The 15159-nt window shown below is 55.6% G+C and overlaps 7 protein-coding genes across 7 annotated transcripts; 4 read left to right on the top strand and 3 right to left on the bottom strand.

Annotated features, from left to right (window-relative positions):
• Positions 1-223: 223 nt before the first annotated feature.
• B0H64DRAFT_444277 (uncharacterized protein) lies at positions 224-553 on the top strand (the record flags this gene model as incomplete). Its single annotated transcript, XM_062806770.1, has 1 exon — positions 224-553. One exon carries the CDS (start codon positions 224-226, stop codon positions 551-553), a length of 330 nt encoding a protein of 109 aa, XP_062656481.1.
• A 1058-nt stretch (positions 554-1611) lies between these two features.
• Positions 1612-2073, top strand: B0H64DRAFT_403218 (uncharacterized protein; the record flags this gene model as incomplete). The annotated part of the gene is made up of 1 exon (XM_062804288.1): positions 1612-2073. A coding segment is annotated over exon 1 (353 nt), but the record flags the coding sequence as incomplete, so codon positions are not given.
• Positions 2074-2098: 25 nt separating this feature from the next.
• B0H64DRAFT_425758 (uncharacterized protein) lies at positions 2099-4127 on the bottom strand (the record flags this gene model as incomplete). The annotated part of the gene is made up of 3 exons (XM_062805701.1): positions 2099-3203; positions 3486-3856; positions 3896-4127. 3 exons carry the CDS (start codon positions 4125-4127, stop codon positions 2256-2258), a joined length of 1551 nt encoding a protein of 516 aa, XP_062656479.1. The 3' UTR covers positions 2099-2255.
• A 1700-nt stretch (positions 4128-5827) lies between these two features.
• Positions 5828-6208, bottom strand: B0H64DRAFT_375946 (uncharacterized protein; the record flags this gene model as incomplete). Its single annotated transcript, XM_062802445.1, has 2 exons — positions 5828-5937; positions 5995-6208. 2 exons carry the CDS (start codon positions 6206-6208, stop codon positions 5828-5830), a joined length of 324 nt encoding a protein of 107 aa, XP_062656478.1.
• A 2178-nt stretch (positions 6209-8386) lies between these two features.
• On the top strand, positions 8387-10667 carry B0H64DRAFT_363239 (carotenoid cleavage dioxygenase 1). Its single transcript, XM_062801793.1, has 2 exons — positions 8387-8794; positions 8852-10667. Exons 1-2 carry the CDS (start codon positions 8666-8668, stop codon positions 10445-10447), a joined length of 1725 nt encoding a protein of 574 aa, XP_062656477.1. The 5' UTR covers positions 8387-8665; the 3' UTR covers positions 10448-10667.
• Positions 10668-11162: 495 nt separating this feature from the next.
• Positions 11163-12034, top strand: B0H64DRAFT_425756 (histidine phosphatase superfamily; the record flags this gene model as incomplete). The annotated part of the gene is made up of 3 exons (XM_062805700.1): positions 11163-11217; positions 11280-11495; positions 11555-12034. The coding sequence occupies 3 exons, from the start codon at positions 11163-11165 to the stop codon at positions 11974-11976; spliced, it is 693 nt and encodes a 230-aa protein (XP_062656476.1). The 3' UTR covers positions 11977-12034.
• A 103-nt stretch (positions 12035-12137) lies between these two features.
• Positions 12138-14768, bottom strand: B0H64DRAFT_434252 (uncharacterized protein; the record flags this gene model as incomplete). The annotated part of the gene is made up of 1 exon (XM_062806080.1): positions 12138-14768. One exon carries the CDS (start codon positions 14766-14768, stop codon positions 12537-12539), a length of 2232 nt encoding a protein of 743 aa, XP_062656475.1. The 3' UTR covers positions 12138-12536.
• Positions 14769-15159: the final 391 nt, after the last annotated feature.

Genomic DNA, 15159 nt, shown 5'->3' with positions numbered 1-15159 from the left:
TCGCTAATTTGCGCCATTTTCATCCTCCCAATCCGACCTGTCATCGTCGCATCCACTTCACGGCTCCATTCTCCATTCGTACCCCGCAAAACCACACCAACCAGCTACTACCTACCTACACTTCTCCTCTTTCTCTTCTCCGCGGGATATCATCGATATGGGTTCCGCGCTTTCAAGGTGCACGTCGAGGAGCTCGGGGGGCGCTTCATCAAGAATCTCGGAGATGGGAGAGAAGATATTCGACAGGCAACCAAACTGGATTATCCCACCGGCAAGATCTTGCAACCAACACCCGGTTCGCTACCGCACTCCTACCCCGTACCCAAAGGACGACAGGAAACGAGTCGCAGAGCCCGCCTCGGCCGCCATCGTTGTCGTCCCGGAGAAGGCATTCGTGGTAGAGGCACCGGTAGTGAGCCATGTCGAAGCGACCGGCATTCGCAAACACCGCATCATGAAGCCATGGAAGCCGCACGCCCACAACCCGCAAACGCCTGTCACAATAACGTGGGAAATGTCCCCACGTTTGAACCGGTTTGAACGCGTAGCCTGAAGCGAGGAACCTAGGTTGAGGACTGGCTGCCTACCGAGGCGACCGGTTGTGGGCGCGCATTCAACAGGACGGTGTGAGCAGCACACCACGATGGCACAAACATACCATCCAGGGGGAGACTCGACACACTTCAACAACACATCAACCGCCATGAAAATAGAATCAAACCCCACAAACTCCACAACCGGGGTATACAGCATGCACGCACAACGGTAACACCGCACGCACGCGAACAAGCAACCCAACCAACGGCCAAGGCGGAGGAGCACACACACAACCCCATCGATAACAGCAAGTCGAACCGAATACAACTCCCCGCCCAACGGCAAACAAGCAAAGCAGATCGACAATCCCAAAGCATCCCGCTCCCCGCGCGGCAATCCCCATCATCCACGACGCAGCGCTTGGCAGCCGAACCAGATCGAACCGATCAAACTTGCGCCCAGCCAAGACGTCATATCCGAGATTTAGGCAGATTAGGGTTGCACGCAACACAACGGGCGGACAGCAGCAGCAGGACAACACACACACACATACAAGCGCGCGCCGGCCGTACGGAGTACCACACGGCAAACCCCCCTTGGCTCGGCTCCCGCCCGAACCATGCCTGGCATGTCATGTCATGTCGTGTGAGCCGGAGTCTCGCACCCGCGCTTACAGTACCCCTTCCCCCCCCCCCTTTCCCCCCCTTGCCCACCAACCATACCCTACCTTACCTGTCCCGTCCCCATATCCATCATTGATCCATTACCCATCCCCATGCAGTCATCTCCATCCCCATCCCTACCTCCCCATCTATCCCACACCCTACTCTCTACCCCATACATGCCCCCCCCCCCCCCGAGCAGCGCATCCTCTGCCGCCGGCGCTTGGCGCTTGGCAGACGCAGCACCCCACATTTGCATAACGTGCCGTGTCCGGGTCTGACTGGCGGCGCAACAAGCTTGTTTTGCCCGGCGGCGGCTTGGCTGCATGTTGGGGTTGGGGGCGGGTGAGCGGGTGAGAGGGAGATAGGGGGTTGGGGTTCCGAGGGCTGGATTTGGCATTCGGCGCGTGGTGGGGGGGGGGGGTGCATGGGTGCGTGGTCTGCTGTGCTGGGGGGGCATGCAGAGGTATATATGTATGGTGGATGGGGTAGGATGGGGATGTTGGGTTGCTGTTGTTAGGGGCGTGTGTGGCGGCGGTGGTGGTGGTAGTGGAAGACTACCTACCTACCTTGCCTACCTACCACCTGTCTTGTGGGTTTGTATGTATGTGGCCTTCAGGGCTGGGATTGGGACGTGTGTGGTTGCTTGGTTGGCATTCGGGTCAGCACCGCCCGTTGTTCAACCACGGGCGCGAGCCCCCCCCCTTCGTTATTATTCTTTTATGTCGCTTCTCTTTGTCGGTAACATGGATGCCAGAGGACGTTTCGTGGCCAGGGGTTGGTGGCATGTTCGCAAATTGGACAATACTAGTTAGTAGCTTGAATGACTCGGATGACAGGTGACTGAATTCAAATACTTGCTCAAATTCTCAAATTGGATGTTCTCGTTCAACAAGTTGGTTGACCAACGTTAAGTGTGCTTTGGCAAGCTATATCTAGCGTCAAGTTCAAGGTCACACACTCTACACCCTCCCCTGATGGTGTAATGGGCAGGGAAACGACTAGATTTCGAGAGTGATTAACGCCGAAAAGTACTGAACTAAAAGTTGATGCCATCTATGCGCTGTCAGACGTGAGCTCATACCAAAGCTGCCAGGTGCTCGCTCTCGGCTCAGGTTTGGCATTCGTCACTGGAACGGCGCTCGCATCTTTACCCCGTACATATTCCTCGCCGATCTCTTTCATGTGTTGGCGCATCCTATCCAAGAACCCGGGTTCTTGTGCAGCGCGCAGGAGGGTGTCCTCGTTCCATCTCTGGGGGTCTACGGCCTCCATATAGAACCCCGCCAGACCGTCCTCCATCACCAAGGCTCTCAGAGGGTGCATGATGAACTTGTTCCCATTCAAGATATCCGTTGCCTGAGTCTTTGTCGTGCCGCGGCGGTGGGCCGGTGGCCTCATGTAGTAGTCTGCCATTATGAGGCGTATGGTCAGCGCAGGTGCGTTGACCCGACTCTGAATCCATCTAACTGTGGCTAACCAGTCCCAGGGTGCCGTATGTTCCTTCCGTGGCCAGCCGTGCGGCACATAGGGGGGGAACACCAGCTCGAGGAAACGGAGATGGGCGAGGCAGCCGGCGGGGACGATGTCTCGGAGGAACTCTGAAGCGGCGTATCGCTCAAATGGGTAGTATTTCTCGGGACTGGACATGTCCGGGGTCCCGAGTTTGCGTTGCACGGAGGGGATCGTCCAGGGCTGTGACGCGTGGAAATCGTGAACGATGAAACGGTTGTGCGAGAAAAAGACGAATTCGGCTTCCTGGCGCAGGGCGCGGCCGACGAGAAATAGGTTTGTTGGCGGACACCAACAATTGCAGATGAGGGAGAAGGCGGCGTGTCGACGGCGGCAGAAACAGCCGGGGGATGGCGCAGCGTCCTCGACATGGTCATCGCCGGGATCGCATCGGCTGAGTCGGCAGCCATGGTGGACATCGGGACTGTTTCCGTTGTGGCAAGGTGGGCGACATACTTGATAACCCCGGTCCTGTCTACTCCATGTAACCTCCTTCCAGGGGGTTATAAGGTCGGTGTACTCAAGTATGCGAAGGCGTACCTCTGTCGGGAGCTTCATGAGGGCTGACCGTATCTCATTTGGCTCCAGCCGGAGGGGAGATGATCTACTATGGTCTTGGAGAACGGCTTCTTGGGCCAGCTGCTCGAGCGGGTAGTTGGGTAATTTGCCAAGCCTGACGTGGCAGCCTTTTAGCTTCGGGAAGAGGGCGATCGGGGCGATGGCAAGCCGGGCAATCTTGAGTGCAGCTTGATGTCCAGGGTCGATATCGCAAACGAACAACAGTGTAAGACGTCCGACGCCGATATGTGGCGACAAGTAAGCCGCGATATCATGCCATTCGGCCATGATCGATGTAGCTTGGGCTACTCGCTCGGCTGATACCAGGTCTAAGCCCGGGGTAGAATCGAGTAAGGGGCGACGGTGTCGGTTTCCATGTCGCCTGGCGCAGTAACCCCTCCATGATCCTCCGTCTCCGCCGTCAGAACAGCAATAAGGGGCCCTTTGCCACATATCGGTTGGATCGTGACAAGACGACTCGTTGAGGACGATTTTGAGGCTGGTTAAGGATGCGAGAGAGGTCGGCGACAGAGCCCGAAGGGGCCCGAGGGAACCTTGGCTGGAGTAGAAGATGACGAATCGGTGGGCTGAATATAATAAAGCAGTTGTTTCGGCGTATAGAGTACGACAAGACCGTAATAAGCCCATGAAATTACTCGCAGGAGGGGGGTCGGGATGGTTGCCCCCGATTGGGATCCCGCCATCGGGTGGTGCTTTGCGGCCATCCAAGTAATGGGTAAATGGGTGACCGTCAAACCTTGCCACACCCAGGTAGTGGTATATGCAGCGACGGAGATTGGGAGAAAGGCTAAGAAGCCCTGATGCTTGGGCTAGTTGACGTTCGGGGTCCCGCGTCATTGTTGCCAATTTGTACCCTCGGTATCGTACGTTGGTGGACCTGAGTGGCTGACTTTCTCAAAAGATAGACTGTTGCATGGGTGAATAAGCAAAGGAAGAAGAAGATGCGAAACCGCCGATGAACCATGTGTGGGTTTCCACCTGCAGGCGCCAAGTGTGGGTGTGGGTGGCTGAGACTGCCGTGGGCGGTCTGGGTGTGGACTAAGCCCCATAGGTACTGCAGTGACAACAGGGGGCTGATAGTTGCTTGTTGCTTGTTGGCTGTTGGCGGTTGGTCGCTGTCGGAAGAACACCACGCAACGGGAGACAAATGTGGTCTGGTGAGTGAAGTGGCTGGCTCAGGGGCTGGTGGTAATCACCCACTGAGTGGGCGGTAATTAGGTACCCTCTACGGTAATCGCTAGGTCTGTTAGAAGCCCAGAGAAAGAATAACGGCAAAGATGCGATGCTAAACAAGCTAGGGTACCTCGGTACTTTAAAGACAAAACTTCTCGGCGTGCTGTCGATGGACGTGATCCAAGGTGGGGGGATGCTCTTACGGCCATCGAGGGTACCGTCGCTACCTAGGTATCTTTCAGACCCGGCAAACCGCACGGGCGTTGAGTCATAGCTCTCACTTGCGACCCAGTACTACCTAGATTCCAAGACTGTGCTGCTGAAATAGAACCTTTCGACGAAGCCCAATAGCGGAGGCAGTCTCTTCCCCCGGAATGGGGTCACGACATGGGCGAGTTTCCTTGCATCTCGATTTGTCTCGTTCTCGGCGTGGCCTTTGATACCTTACCAACCCTTCTGCCCATGCGAAAAGGGTTAGGGAGACGTTTTGGGTGGCGATGACGGCACCCGAAGGTTAGTATTTGTGAGCCAACGACCTTGAAAGGGTCGCTAATAACTTGAATTTAACGGGCAGCCGTATGGTGCCCGGAGCTGCTAGAAGAGTCGGAAGTGGAATAGTTCGGGCCCATAGAACTCGAACCCAAAGGCTCCTAGATACCTAGGTAATTATGCCAGCCCTGTTGACTTCGGTGTCAACAACGGAAGGGCAGGAAGAGACATCTTCAGGGTGCCTTCTTTCGTCGGGTCCGCTAGGCCCACAAAAGGGGCTCTTCTACGACGGCCTTTTCTGGGAGTTGTTCGGCCAACAGACCTCAACCAGTTGACTGTCAGCCCTAAGAAGTAGCAATGCGGCTCCGGGTGTTCGGCTCCATGGGATGGAATGTTTCGGTCAGCAGGCACGAGGAGTGAGCTGGCAACCGCGCCGTTAAAATGCATACGACGCCAAGTGCCCAGCTGCCTTCGCACCAGCCTTTCGTGCTGCACGACCTCGAGACAACTACTGGTGTCCTTTAACCGGTTCGTGAAGGAGCCCGATTTGGCCCCCACAACCCCTCGCTACCTGCCACCGGCCATGGACACAGTAACACCGCCATTAATAAATGTGGGTTATTAGAGACAAGATAAGCACTAGTTTGTTTTGGTGTTTGTCTCCTTCCTATCTGGAAAACGAGGGGCTTGTGCGTATGCAAGGTACGGGCTATTGCAAAGCAGAGTCACGACGGAGTGTTGATGAATATGCAGTAGCTTAGGTAGTGGAACTTGGAATTTCTAACCGCTACACAATTCCCTGACAATAACCTTGCTACACCGGGCGTCGCGGTCACTCCAGACTTGACATCAAGACTCCCCCCCAAAAGCCTCATTCATCTGTAGTGGATCTGGTAAGACCTTGCGTTGTTGATATTGACGCAACCGCCGGTGGCAGACAGCGTAATGCCGCCTCCGCATCCCTCTGGCTGACGGAAGATGACCTCTGTCGCGGGGTTAGTCTAACTGGATCGATATTCAGACGGGAGCACGGCAGACTCACTGCTCTGGGCATCCTGCGGGTCCTGCGCGGTGATGACCACGGATTGGGCGTTGCCAGGAATGCCGCGGCACACGTAGTTGGGAGGGTCGACCACGGGATACTGCACTCCCAACGGGGCGGACCTGCAGTTCTTCCCGTTGTAGAAGCTTAGCCTGTATCCCTCAGAGACCGAGATCAAGCTGGCGGCAGCCAGGGCTAAGCAGGAGATTTTCATCGTGGGAATGAGAGGTGTAGTTTCTGCTGGGAGTTGTAAAGCTGTGGGATGTTGTGCGGAGGGTGAGGGCAAGGTGTGTTGACTTCGGGATGGCAGGCGACGCTGGTGTTTATATAGACTTTCGGGGAAGACATTTACTGTGGTACACGGCTGGCTTGACCGATATCGGGCCGGCCATGAGGATGATGTTGCCTTCAAAGGGTTGCAATATTGGTTACCATCGCCGGTTGGTAACATGGAGTTACTATAGACGTACAGATATTGAGGCACAGGAACCATAAATGTGGTTTGCGCGGCCCTTGTCTCCATAGCCACGATTCCGTATTCCGTCCATGCATATTCGTCACTTCTCGTTATGCAGCATGCAGTCATGCTAAGCATCCGGCTCCTCAAATTCTCGTGCGTGGCTGGGAACGCCGTGGGCCACTTCCTCCTCCCCCCCCCCCCCCCCGCCCTTCTTCCACAAAGTGAAGGCCTGGTCGAGGACATCTCGGGTAGGGCATTCTCAGTGGCTTCAAGTTGGGACACTTCCTGCAGTTTAAGGAGACCCGTGCATATGTGTTTGCGGCACACCACAACCCTCGAAGCGGTCTTGGAGGTACCTTGCGGTTTCGTTCGAGCCATCCGCCCTTGAACAAGTCCAAGATCCCGGCACCATTCGCAAGGATGTGCCATCGCGGCCAGACTCCTTTCAATACGGCCCAAGCTCGCCAGGCCAGCGGGTAATAAGTAGCATTCGTGTTGATCAAGAGAGGGCGTCTAATAGAGGGTAATTACGTACTGAGACAATCTCGCCGGTGTTGGTCACTTGCTGATGACCTTGTGACGAAACGTCTCCCGCAGGCTGTGGTACGCACCCAGTCGTATGTACCCGATTTCGATGATTAAACCTGGACATCCGTGTTTTTCGGGCAATAAATTCTAAGTGGTTCCAGGCCTCTATCAGCACTGAAGTCCGACTAGCCGATGCCCGCCGTGCTTCCCGAGTTTGGAGCCCACGAAGTTAATTGTTGCATTCAAGGAACCTCGAGAGCAAGCGCTAACCATTTCCATTAGATGTGCCAACAGGTGCCCGAGATCTACGCGGTTAGAGGAGACTCCCGTAGTAGTGGTTCCGGGTTGAAGTGCGAGCCGGTGACCTCGTTATTATCCCGTGGGATGGGCATCCGAGGGAGAGGGCAAGGGACCTCAAAAGCAAATACCGAACCCCTGGGGACCGGGGCTCGTATCCGCCATCCGCCTACTAGGACCTCAACCGGCAATACCTACCTCTTCGCCCTCCCGATATCCTTGAGTTTGGATTTAAGACTACGCATTTTTGGATTGCTGCATTGTCTCAACCGTGGAGGTCCTCTGCTTTCGACGATTGTTCCTAGAATAGGTACCTAACGAATGGGGGACAGCATTGACGATTGGCGTCTGAGCAGTAGAACATCGCGCTTGAGCTTGGAGAAAGAGCTAGGAACTCCACGCAACATGACAGAGCCGCTATCGTGTCATGTTGACGCTAGCTAACTCCTTAATGTCCCCGCTGCTTGGACGCGAGTTTTCGTTAGAGACAAAACAACATAGCACACAAGAACGAGCACTCATCAAATGGGAAATAGGGTCGAAAACAGTCGCCCTTCAGATATCCCAAAACTAATAGATGGTTCCTTCCATCAAAAAGATGATCGGAGGGGAGAGTGTTGGCAGCTGGCACGGTGAAGCCTTGGTTGGTGCTGTGCGACTGCCACCTTGTCCGTATCCCGCCCAATAATATCGTTGACGGGCCGAGAAGGATTTCTTGGTTGCCAATACCTCGTCCCATGCCGCGCGTCTTCGGACATGATTCCGGCAGGCCATGGTCCTCCTACATAAAACATAAGTCTGGAAGAAAAAGCAAGGAAGAATAGGTACCCTCTGAGACTCCTCCCGTTTGGCAACTTACATGTTTGCCGGCGTGGAGAAATACGATGGGAGGTTTGCGACTTCAAGTTGCGAGAGGGAGCGAGGCATCCCATGAGTCCCATGAGAGGGGCAGCAACAACTCGGGATTCTCGTGCCAGGCGAATCAGAGCCTGACGGCAGCTAGGCTGAGCCGGCTCAACTTGCCGAGTGCCCCCCGCCCTTCCGCACCTAAGCGAGGTGAATTGGGGTCCGGTCAGCCGGGCTCTCTGCAGTTGGTTCATGCTTACACACGAGCTGAATCGACCTTCCTTTCTCCTCTGCATTGGCGAACGGCTTGCGTAAAACAGCTAGCCGATGCACTGATCCTGCCTTGGCATGAGGCCACCACAAATTGGCTGTTGGTTGGTGGAATGCTGTCGCCAGGGACTCGAAATATCACAATGTGTGCGGCCCCCTCTCTCCCCGTCACCTTCCCGCCCCAAAGCCATCACTTCTCGCGAACCATAGATGGGTTACTAGGAGATCGGAGCGCACACGATTCATTATCAGAAACGCCAACCGGAGAGAATGGATTCCACTTACGTCCCTCAGGGGACAACCACGCGTCTCACACCCGCCGACTTGGATGCCTCGGACGAATCTTCCCGGAAGAACATAGAGCAAAAGGCCTTCTGCGAATGGCCCAATGAAGCCGGGGTAAGTAATCGTGGATTCCCAGTATGAACATATAATACTGAATTGTTATCTGATTAGTTTGACGGTCTGTCCGAACATCGTGGCCCCATCGAGCTTAAACTCAAGGGCACGATCCCGACCTGGGCGGCCGGGTCGCTCTACCGGACTGGCCCTGGCCAATCCAAGGTCGAAGACACCAAGTCGGGGACCTTCCACATTTCGCACTGGTTCGACGGGCTCGCTCATACTCACAAGTTCGATATCGTGGCCGAAACAGTCGCCAATGAGCCAGTAGTCCGAGTGAAATACTCCTCTCGCCGTCAATCCGATCAGCTCGCTGCAGAAATCAAAGCCACTGGCACCTTGCGGGGTATAACCTTTGCTCAGAAGTTGGATCCTTGCGTCGGCATCTTTGGGAAGTTTATGAGTGTCTTCCGCAAACCGTACACTCCCCTCAATGTCAGTGTGACGGTACAACGTAATATACCCTCATCGAACTTGAAGACACCCACAAAGGCCACCGCCGACACGCAGGGCCACCGCGCCCCGGCCCTTGTTCTAGGTACAGACAACAGCATGATCTGTCAAATTGATAGCGAGACCATGGAACCCATTGGGTTTCCAAACCAAACGACCTTCCACCCGGATCTCAAAGGTGGTCTTAGTGGCGCCCACGCACAATTTGACCCGGAAACAGGCGACTATTTCAACTACAACCTGGTCCTCGGCAAGGACGCCGTATACCGCATTTTCCGCGTTACCGCTGCCACCGGAAAGACCGACATTCTTGCCGTCATCCGGGCCAAGGGCGCCTGGATCCATAGCTTTTTCATGACGCAAAACTACGTAGTCCTCTGTGTGCCCGTGTCACACTATGCGCTGAACGGCGTGAAGCTTTTGATGGAAGGTAACCTGCGGAACGGTTTCAACCCCTTCGACCCATCCGAGACTTGCCGGTGGTATGTGGTCGACCGTCGCAATGGCAAGGGGTTGGTAGCCGAGTTCGCATCGCCGGCTCGCTTCTTCTTCCATACCGTCAACGCGTTTGAGGACGACAAGACTGGCGATCTCTTGTGTGAAGTAGTGGACTATCCAAACCGCTATGTTATTGACGGCTTCTACTACGACGTCGTCTTCAACCGGGATGGCGCGGCCGACAAGTTCTGGGACGGCCAGCTCCAACACCTTTCATTCCCACGTCTCTCGAGGTATCGCCTACGGAAAGAGGACTTCGTCACCGGCCGAGGAGACGCCTCGCCGGCCCCACAGCTCGTCATGGAGATACCGTCCCCACACACTGGCGACTTGCCGACCATCAACCCCAACTATCAGTGCCGGAAACACCGCTACGCCTATTTCGTCATCTCCCGTATCCGCAGCACCTTCTTTGATGCTCTCGCCAAAGTCGACACCGAAACGGCCGAGGTCCTCCAGTGGGAGGGCCCGCACGGTCATACCCCCGGAGAGGCCATCTTCGTCCCGCGCCCGGCAACGGACGGGGAAGAGGAACCGAGTGAGGATGACGGTGTGCTGCTCAGCGTTGTTCTTGATGGCGCAAACAAGATGAGCTACTTGTTGTGCTTGGATGCGAAGACCATGACCGAGCTGGGCAGAGCGGAGTGCGAATTTGCTGTGGCTATTGGACTTCACGGTTGTCACCTTCCTGCTGCCTGAGATTGGTTACGGCGGGGAGCATGACATGGAGTGGGCTGGAATTTCCTATTGCTGGATTTGAAGTTAGTGGGTTCTGCGGGTTCTGTAAAAGAAATATAAACTTCGCAAGCGCATTCGGAAAGGAGGTCTGCTGGCGAATGAATACACATGACTAGGTACCTAATAAGGTATAGGAAGGTACCTTAAACACTTCCTCCTCAAACTATCCCTTTACGCCCTCGTTACCCCCAGAGGCTTCGTCCCGAGGCGCGTCCACCGCCTGCCATCATGTCTTGATTTGGCTGATGTCTGCCATCGTTGCGGGTGACGTTGATAACGAGGGCCATTGATCACGCAGCCCAACATAGATACATGTTTCGCCGGATAGAATAGTTCTTATTGCGACGATAGGGGATTGGGGTAGGTAACCACACTGCTACCGCTTTCATCGTCTTAAGTACTATTTCATTACGTGTTCAACAAGGCTATCAGCCCTACGTGGCCCACGCGAAACCTGAAATGATGTGCTTTGAAGCACCGGGAACCGCAACACCCCCCTTTTTGCCGTTTGACTTGCTACCCTCGTTACAACTGGAGACGTACAGTACATGTACTTATTCAACCTATTTAGGTAGGTAACTTAGACCTCTACCTACCTAACCTGTTAGTTCCCTGGCACACTACACAACCTACGAGCACCAAGGATTCGACAACGAGGACCAGTAATCACACCAAGATGCCACCCACCATTGTCTTCATCCGCCACGCCCAAGCGGTCCACAACCTGGGCAGTGAGTTAAAACCCCCCCTTGCCTCGGACATACAACAATACGTGAGCTAACACACCCGGAAGAGGCCAACCATGTCCTCCACGACCCGAACCTCACTGACCTAGGCCGCCAACAATGCCTGGAACTCCGGGAGCACCTCCAAACCCACCTCCCCGCAGACCGCAAGATACAGCTGATCATCACAAGCCCCATGCGGCGGGCGATCCAAACCACCTTAATCGCGCTAGACTGGCTGATCGACTCCGGCGTACCCGTCATCCCCGATGCCCGCTGGCAAGGTAAACAACCCCCTAATCAAAATCATAATCATCACTAACCCAGCACCGTCCACACTCAGAAAACTATCCCAAACCCTGCGACACCGGCACCCCCGCCCCCACCCTCGCAACCGAGTTCCCCCAGCTCGATTTCTCGACCCTCGACCCCGTCTACCCGGACAAGACCTCCCCCGCGGGCGCGGCCTACCACTTCTCCAAGACGGCTGTGCTGGCGCGCGGGCAGGCGGCGCTGGCCGACCTGTATGCGCGGCCGGAGGATGTGGTGGTGGTGATGTCGCATTCGGGCTTTTTGAGGACGGCGGTTGTGGGGCGGTGGTTTGGGAATGCGGATTATAGGGTTTTTGATTTTGTGGAGGGTGATGGGGATGGGGATAGGGAGGGGTTGGGGTTGGTGGAGTGGGAGCTGACGAGGGGGAAGGGGGGAATGGGGGGGAGTAAGGGGGAGGTGGTGGCGCTTGGGGAGGGGTTGCCGGAGGAGTGATGCGCGTTGTATGGGAGTTGGGGAGGACGCGTTTGTACCTAGTGGGCTCGTTAATTACGTAGTTCGAGTCTTGTGAGAGGTGGGGCCTTCCCTGGCCCACCTCACGTGCAGGGCAACCGCCCACATCCTCCCGCAGTGGCAGGGCTAGCTAGCTTTTCCTCCCACACACAACATTCCAAGCACGTTTTCCCACCGACTCTACTATCGCGAGTCCCACAAGTCTTGGTTTCTAAGATGGTGTCTGCATTGTGACTGCACTCTCTAATGCCATGTGAGTGGTGCTGACCAGGTGTCATTTGTTTGATCGTTCCTGGGTGGTTGGTGTTCTCTGGATTTCCTTGACAGTCACTCGGGCTTCGTTTCTTAGACAGTTACCCGTAACTGCCTTGTTGCTGTCAAAGGTCAGACTGGTAGGCTTAACGTCGATGGTAGATAAGCCAGCGGCTATTAACTGTACACGCTGCTTGATGATGATATTCTGATCTTCTTAAACGTGCTTGTTGTTCTGCTACCCCTTGGTCCGCATGCAACCCCTTCTACCCACTCTAGCCTCAAACCCGTTAACAAAAGCAAAACCGCTGCATCCTGATACCATACTCCTCGTCATTATCCTCGAACGCCGGGCAGTGCTCAAACAGCTCTCCAAACATGAGTCCATCGACATATGCCTCCCCCACCAACAGAAAGTCGCCACTTTCGTCTTTGCGGCGAATGACGAGCGGCACATCAGCCCCGGCAAGAACAACAACAACATCGCCAGTCTTCATGCACGATGGCCCGAACCCAAGCCACCCACCAGCAGTGACAAAAGGACACCCGGCGACAACACTATCCATGGAGTGATACACGAGAGACCAACCATCCGGAGTAAGCCTGTCCACGTGCCCACCCGGCCCACCCCACAGTACGTTGTGGATGTTGCCCACCAGCTGCCCCGGTGTGTTTTTGTGAAGGGCGTGCAGGATCCAGTCGCGGGCATCTTCAGGGGGTGGGGCCTGGAAGGGGAAAAGTTTCTGGTTATTCTTCCAGAGGAGAAAGTCGGCAACAAAAGCTCGCCAGAAGGCCTCTTCGAACGGCTTGTTGACAGAGTAGTGCCAGGGCACCGCCGACTGAGGGTGGACGTCCGATCCGGACGTGTTACAGGGCTGTATCGAGGTTGTTGTCCAGGAACTGGTCGTCGAAGTGACGTGGTGCCGATACAAATAGACAAAGTCACCCGGAAGACACTTGGCTTGCTTTGGTGGCACCGGTGCCATGTTGGGGCTGTAAACGGGGTTGAAACAGGAAGCGAACACAACCGTAGGCACCGCCTCCGAACCACTGCCCCACCACCCTGGAGCGGGCCGGGCTTCGATCACACCTTCTGGACAAAGTGAGCAACGGCCACATGTCTTGGCCGCGCTGAGGAAGACCTTGGCCGGGGCGATGGCAGAACGACGCTTCAACTGGTCGACCGGGTCGGGGAGGGGCCCGACCAAGGTCACCGCATCGATGGGGATCCCGTACAACACCAACCGGCTGCCCTGTAGAACCTCGACATGTTCCGGAACTCGGAGGTCTCGTGAAGATCTGTATGCTGTCCCCCGGTGAAGACGGGGGTGGGGAAGCTTCCACGTCGGGACACCCTGAATGGGTTGAGCCGTAAAACGTGGCACCCAGGATGGGCAACCCGAGAGCGACGGATCGTGGTGGGCGTTTTCCAACCCCGCCACAGAGAGAATTCCGAGACAACCCGTGTTGTTAATGGCATACTCGACTGCGTCACCAAGGACAGTCGCCGCACTGCGGTTGTAGTTAAAGACCATATTGTTCCCTGCGCTTTGCGGAAACATACGGAGCAAGCTGTACACTTTGTTCCTCGGGTCCGTGGCTTGTACCACGGTTGCCGCCATCCGCAGCGCTTCTTCGAAGAGCGTCAAGGTCCCTGGTCGTGCCCCACGAATGAACCGGCGTATGCAGTCGATGTAGTCCAGATGCATCATAAGTCGACGGTCGGCTACTCTCCGAATCCGGATCGTTTTCCTCTCCAGTGTTAAATGTGGGCTTGATCTCTTCCAAAGAGCCCGTCGAAGGCGGCGGAACCCATGGCAGAAACAGTCCCAGCAAAGAGTGAATGGCTCAGGCTTGACTCGGCGGTAGAAAACTAACGGGACATTCCGGGAGAGTGCGACTTGTTGGATAATCCATGGTCCCCGGAATGCCGGCGCGTTTTTCCAAATGAAGTCCTCGATAACGGTGGATTGTTCCTTCACGGAGGGCTGGATGTCTTCGAGGTCCAAAGGGCAAGCTGCGCCGGCGTGCCCCCATATTGCTTTGACTGGGAGGACCTCTACCGTATTGAGAAGGCCGAGAGAAACCAAGACATTCGAGGACCTCGAGTGTATGTCCGGCAAGATGGCAAGCTGGGCGGTTCTCTCGGCCGGGTCGTCTTGGTTGACGCAGATCGAGTCGACCCATAACACAGATGTGAAACGGCTGTTTGTGGACTGGGTCCGAAACTGGTAGCGGAGACTTTCTAATGCGAGGTATAGTGTATTCGGTATCCACACGGGCAGCTGGTTGAGTTCCATGTGGTTTAATCCCCAGCTCGCGTCCCAGGTGTAAGACAACCCATCAAAGGGTTTCTGGCTATCGAGGGATTGAACAATGAGCCTCCCTCGAAGCCGGATCCCGTCGGGATCCTTGTATAATTTGAGGAGACGGAACTGTTTCTTCGCATGGTCCAGAGGCACAGAGGCGTACAGACGCTCCCGATTGCGGGTTGCCTGGGGGTATATTTCCAACCCCTGCATCGCGAGCCCCGGCGTTGCGAGCACCGGTCCATCCATGGGCTAAGTGGGTGGCAGGAGCCGAGTTGGGGTTTAGAGGTTGAAACGTTCCGTCGGTTGGGGCGCGTGTAATTGCTATAAGGTTGTATACTATCTCGCACGTTGGGATGCCGTACAGTGTTGAGGTGGGTAACTGGACGACGCAGGCGGTACATCAGCATTAGGATTGAGGTAAAGGGACCATATAATACCTATGTAACTCACTCGGTTGCGTTCGCTATTCGGAGCGGCGACAGCTATAATCTAAGTGCTGAGCGCACAGCAGCACGGCTTTGTAGACGCGGGTCTGGCCAAAATCAAGCCGCGCTGGGTTGCAAGAGGGGACAGTTTCCATCATAGGGTTGGTCGCGGTAAC

Source organism: Chaetomium fimeti (genome assembly GCF_033439085.1).
Source record: "Chaetomium fimeti strain CBS 168.71 chromosome Unknown B0H64scaffold_6, whole genome shotgun sequence".
Taxonomy (NCBI): domain Eukaryota; kingdom Fungi; phylum Ascomycota; class Sordariomycetes; order Sordariales; family Chaetomiaceae; genus Chaetomium; species Chaetomium fimeti.
The sequence above is the reverse complement of the archived record's forward strand: the minus strand, read 5'-3'. Positions and strand labels throughout refer to the sequence as shown.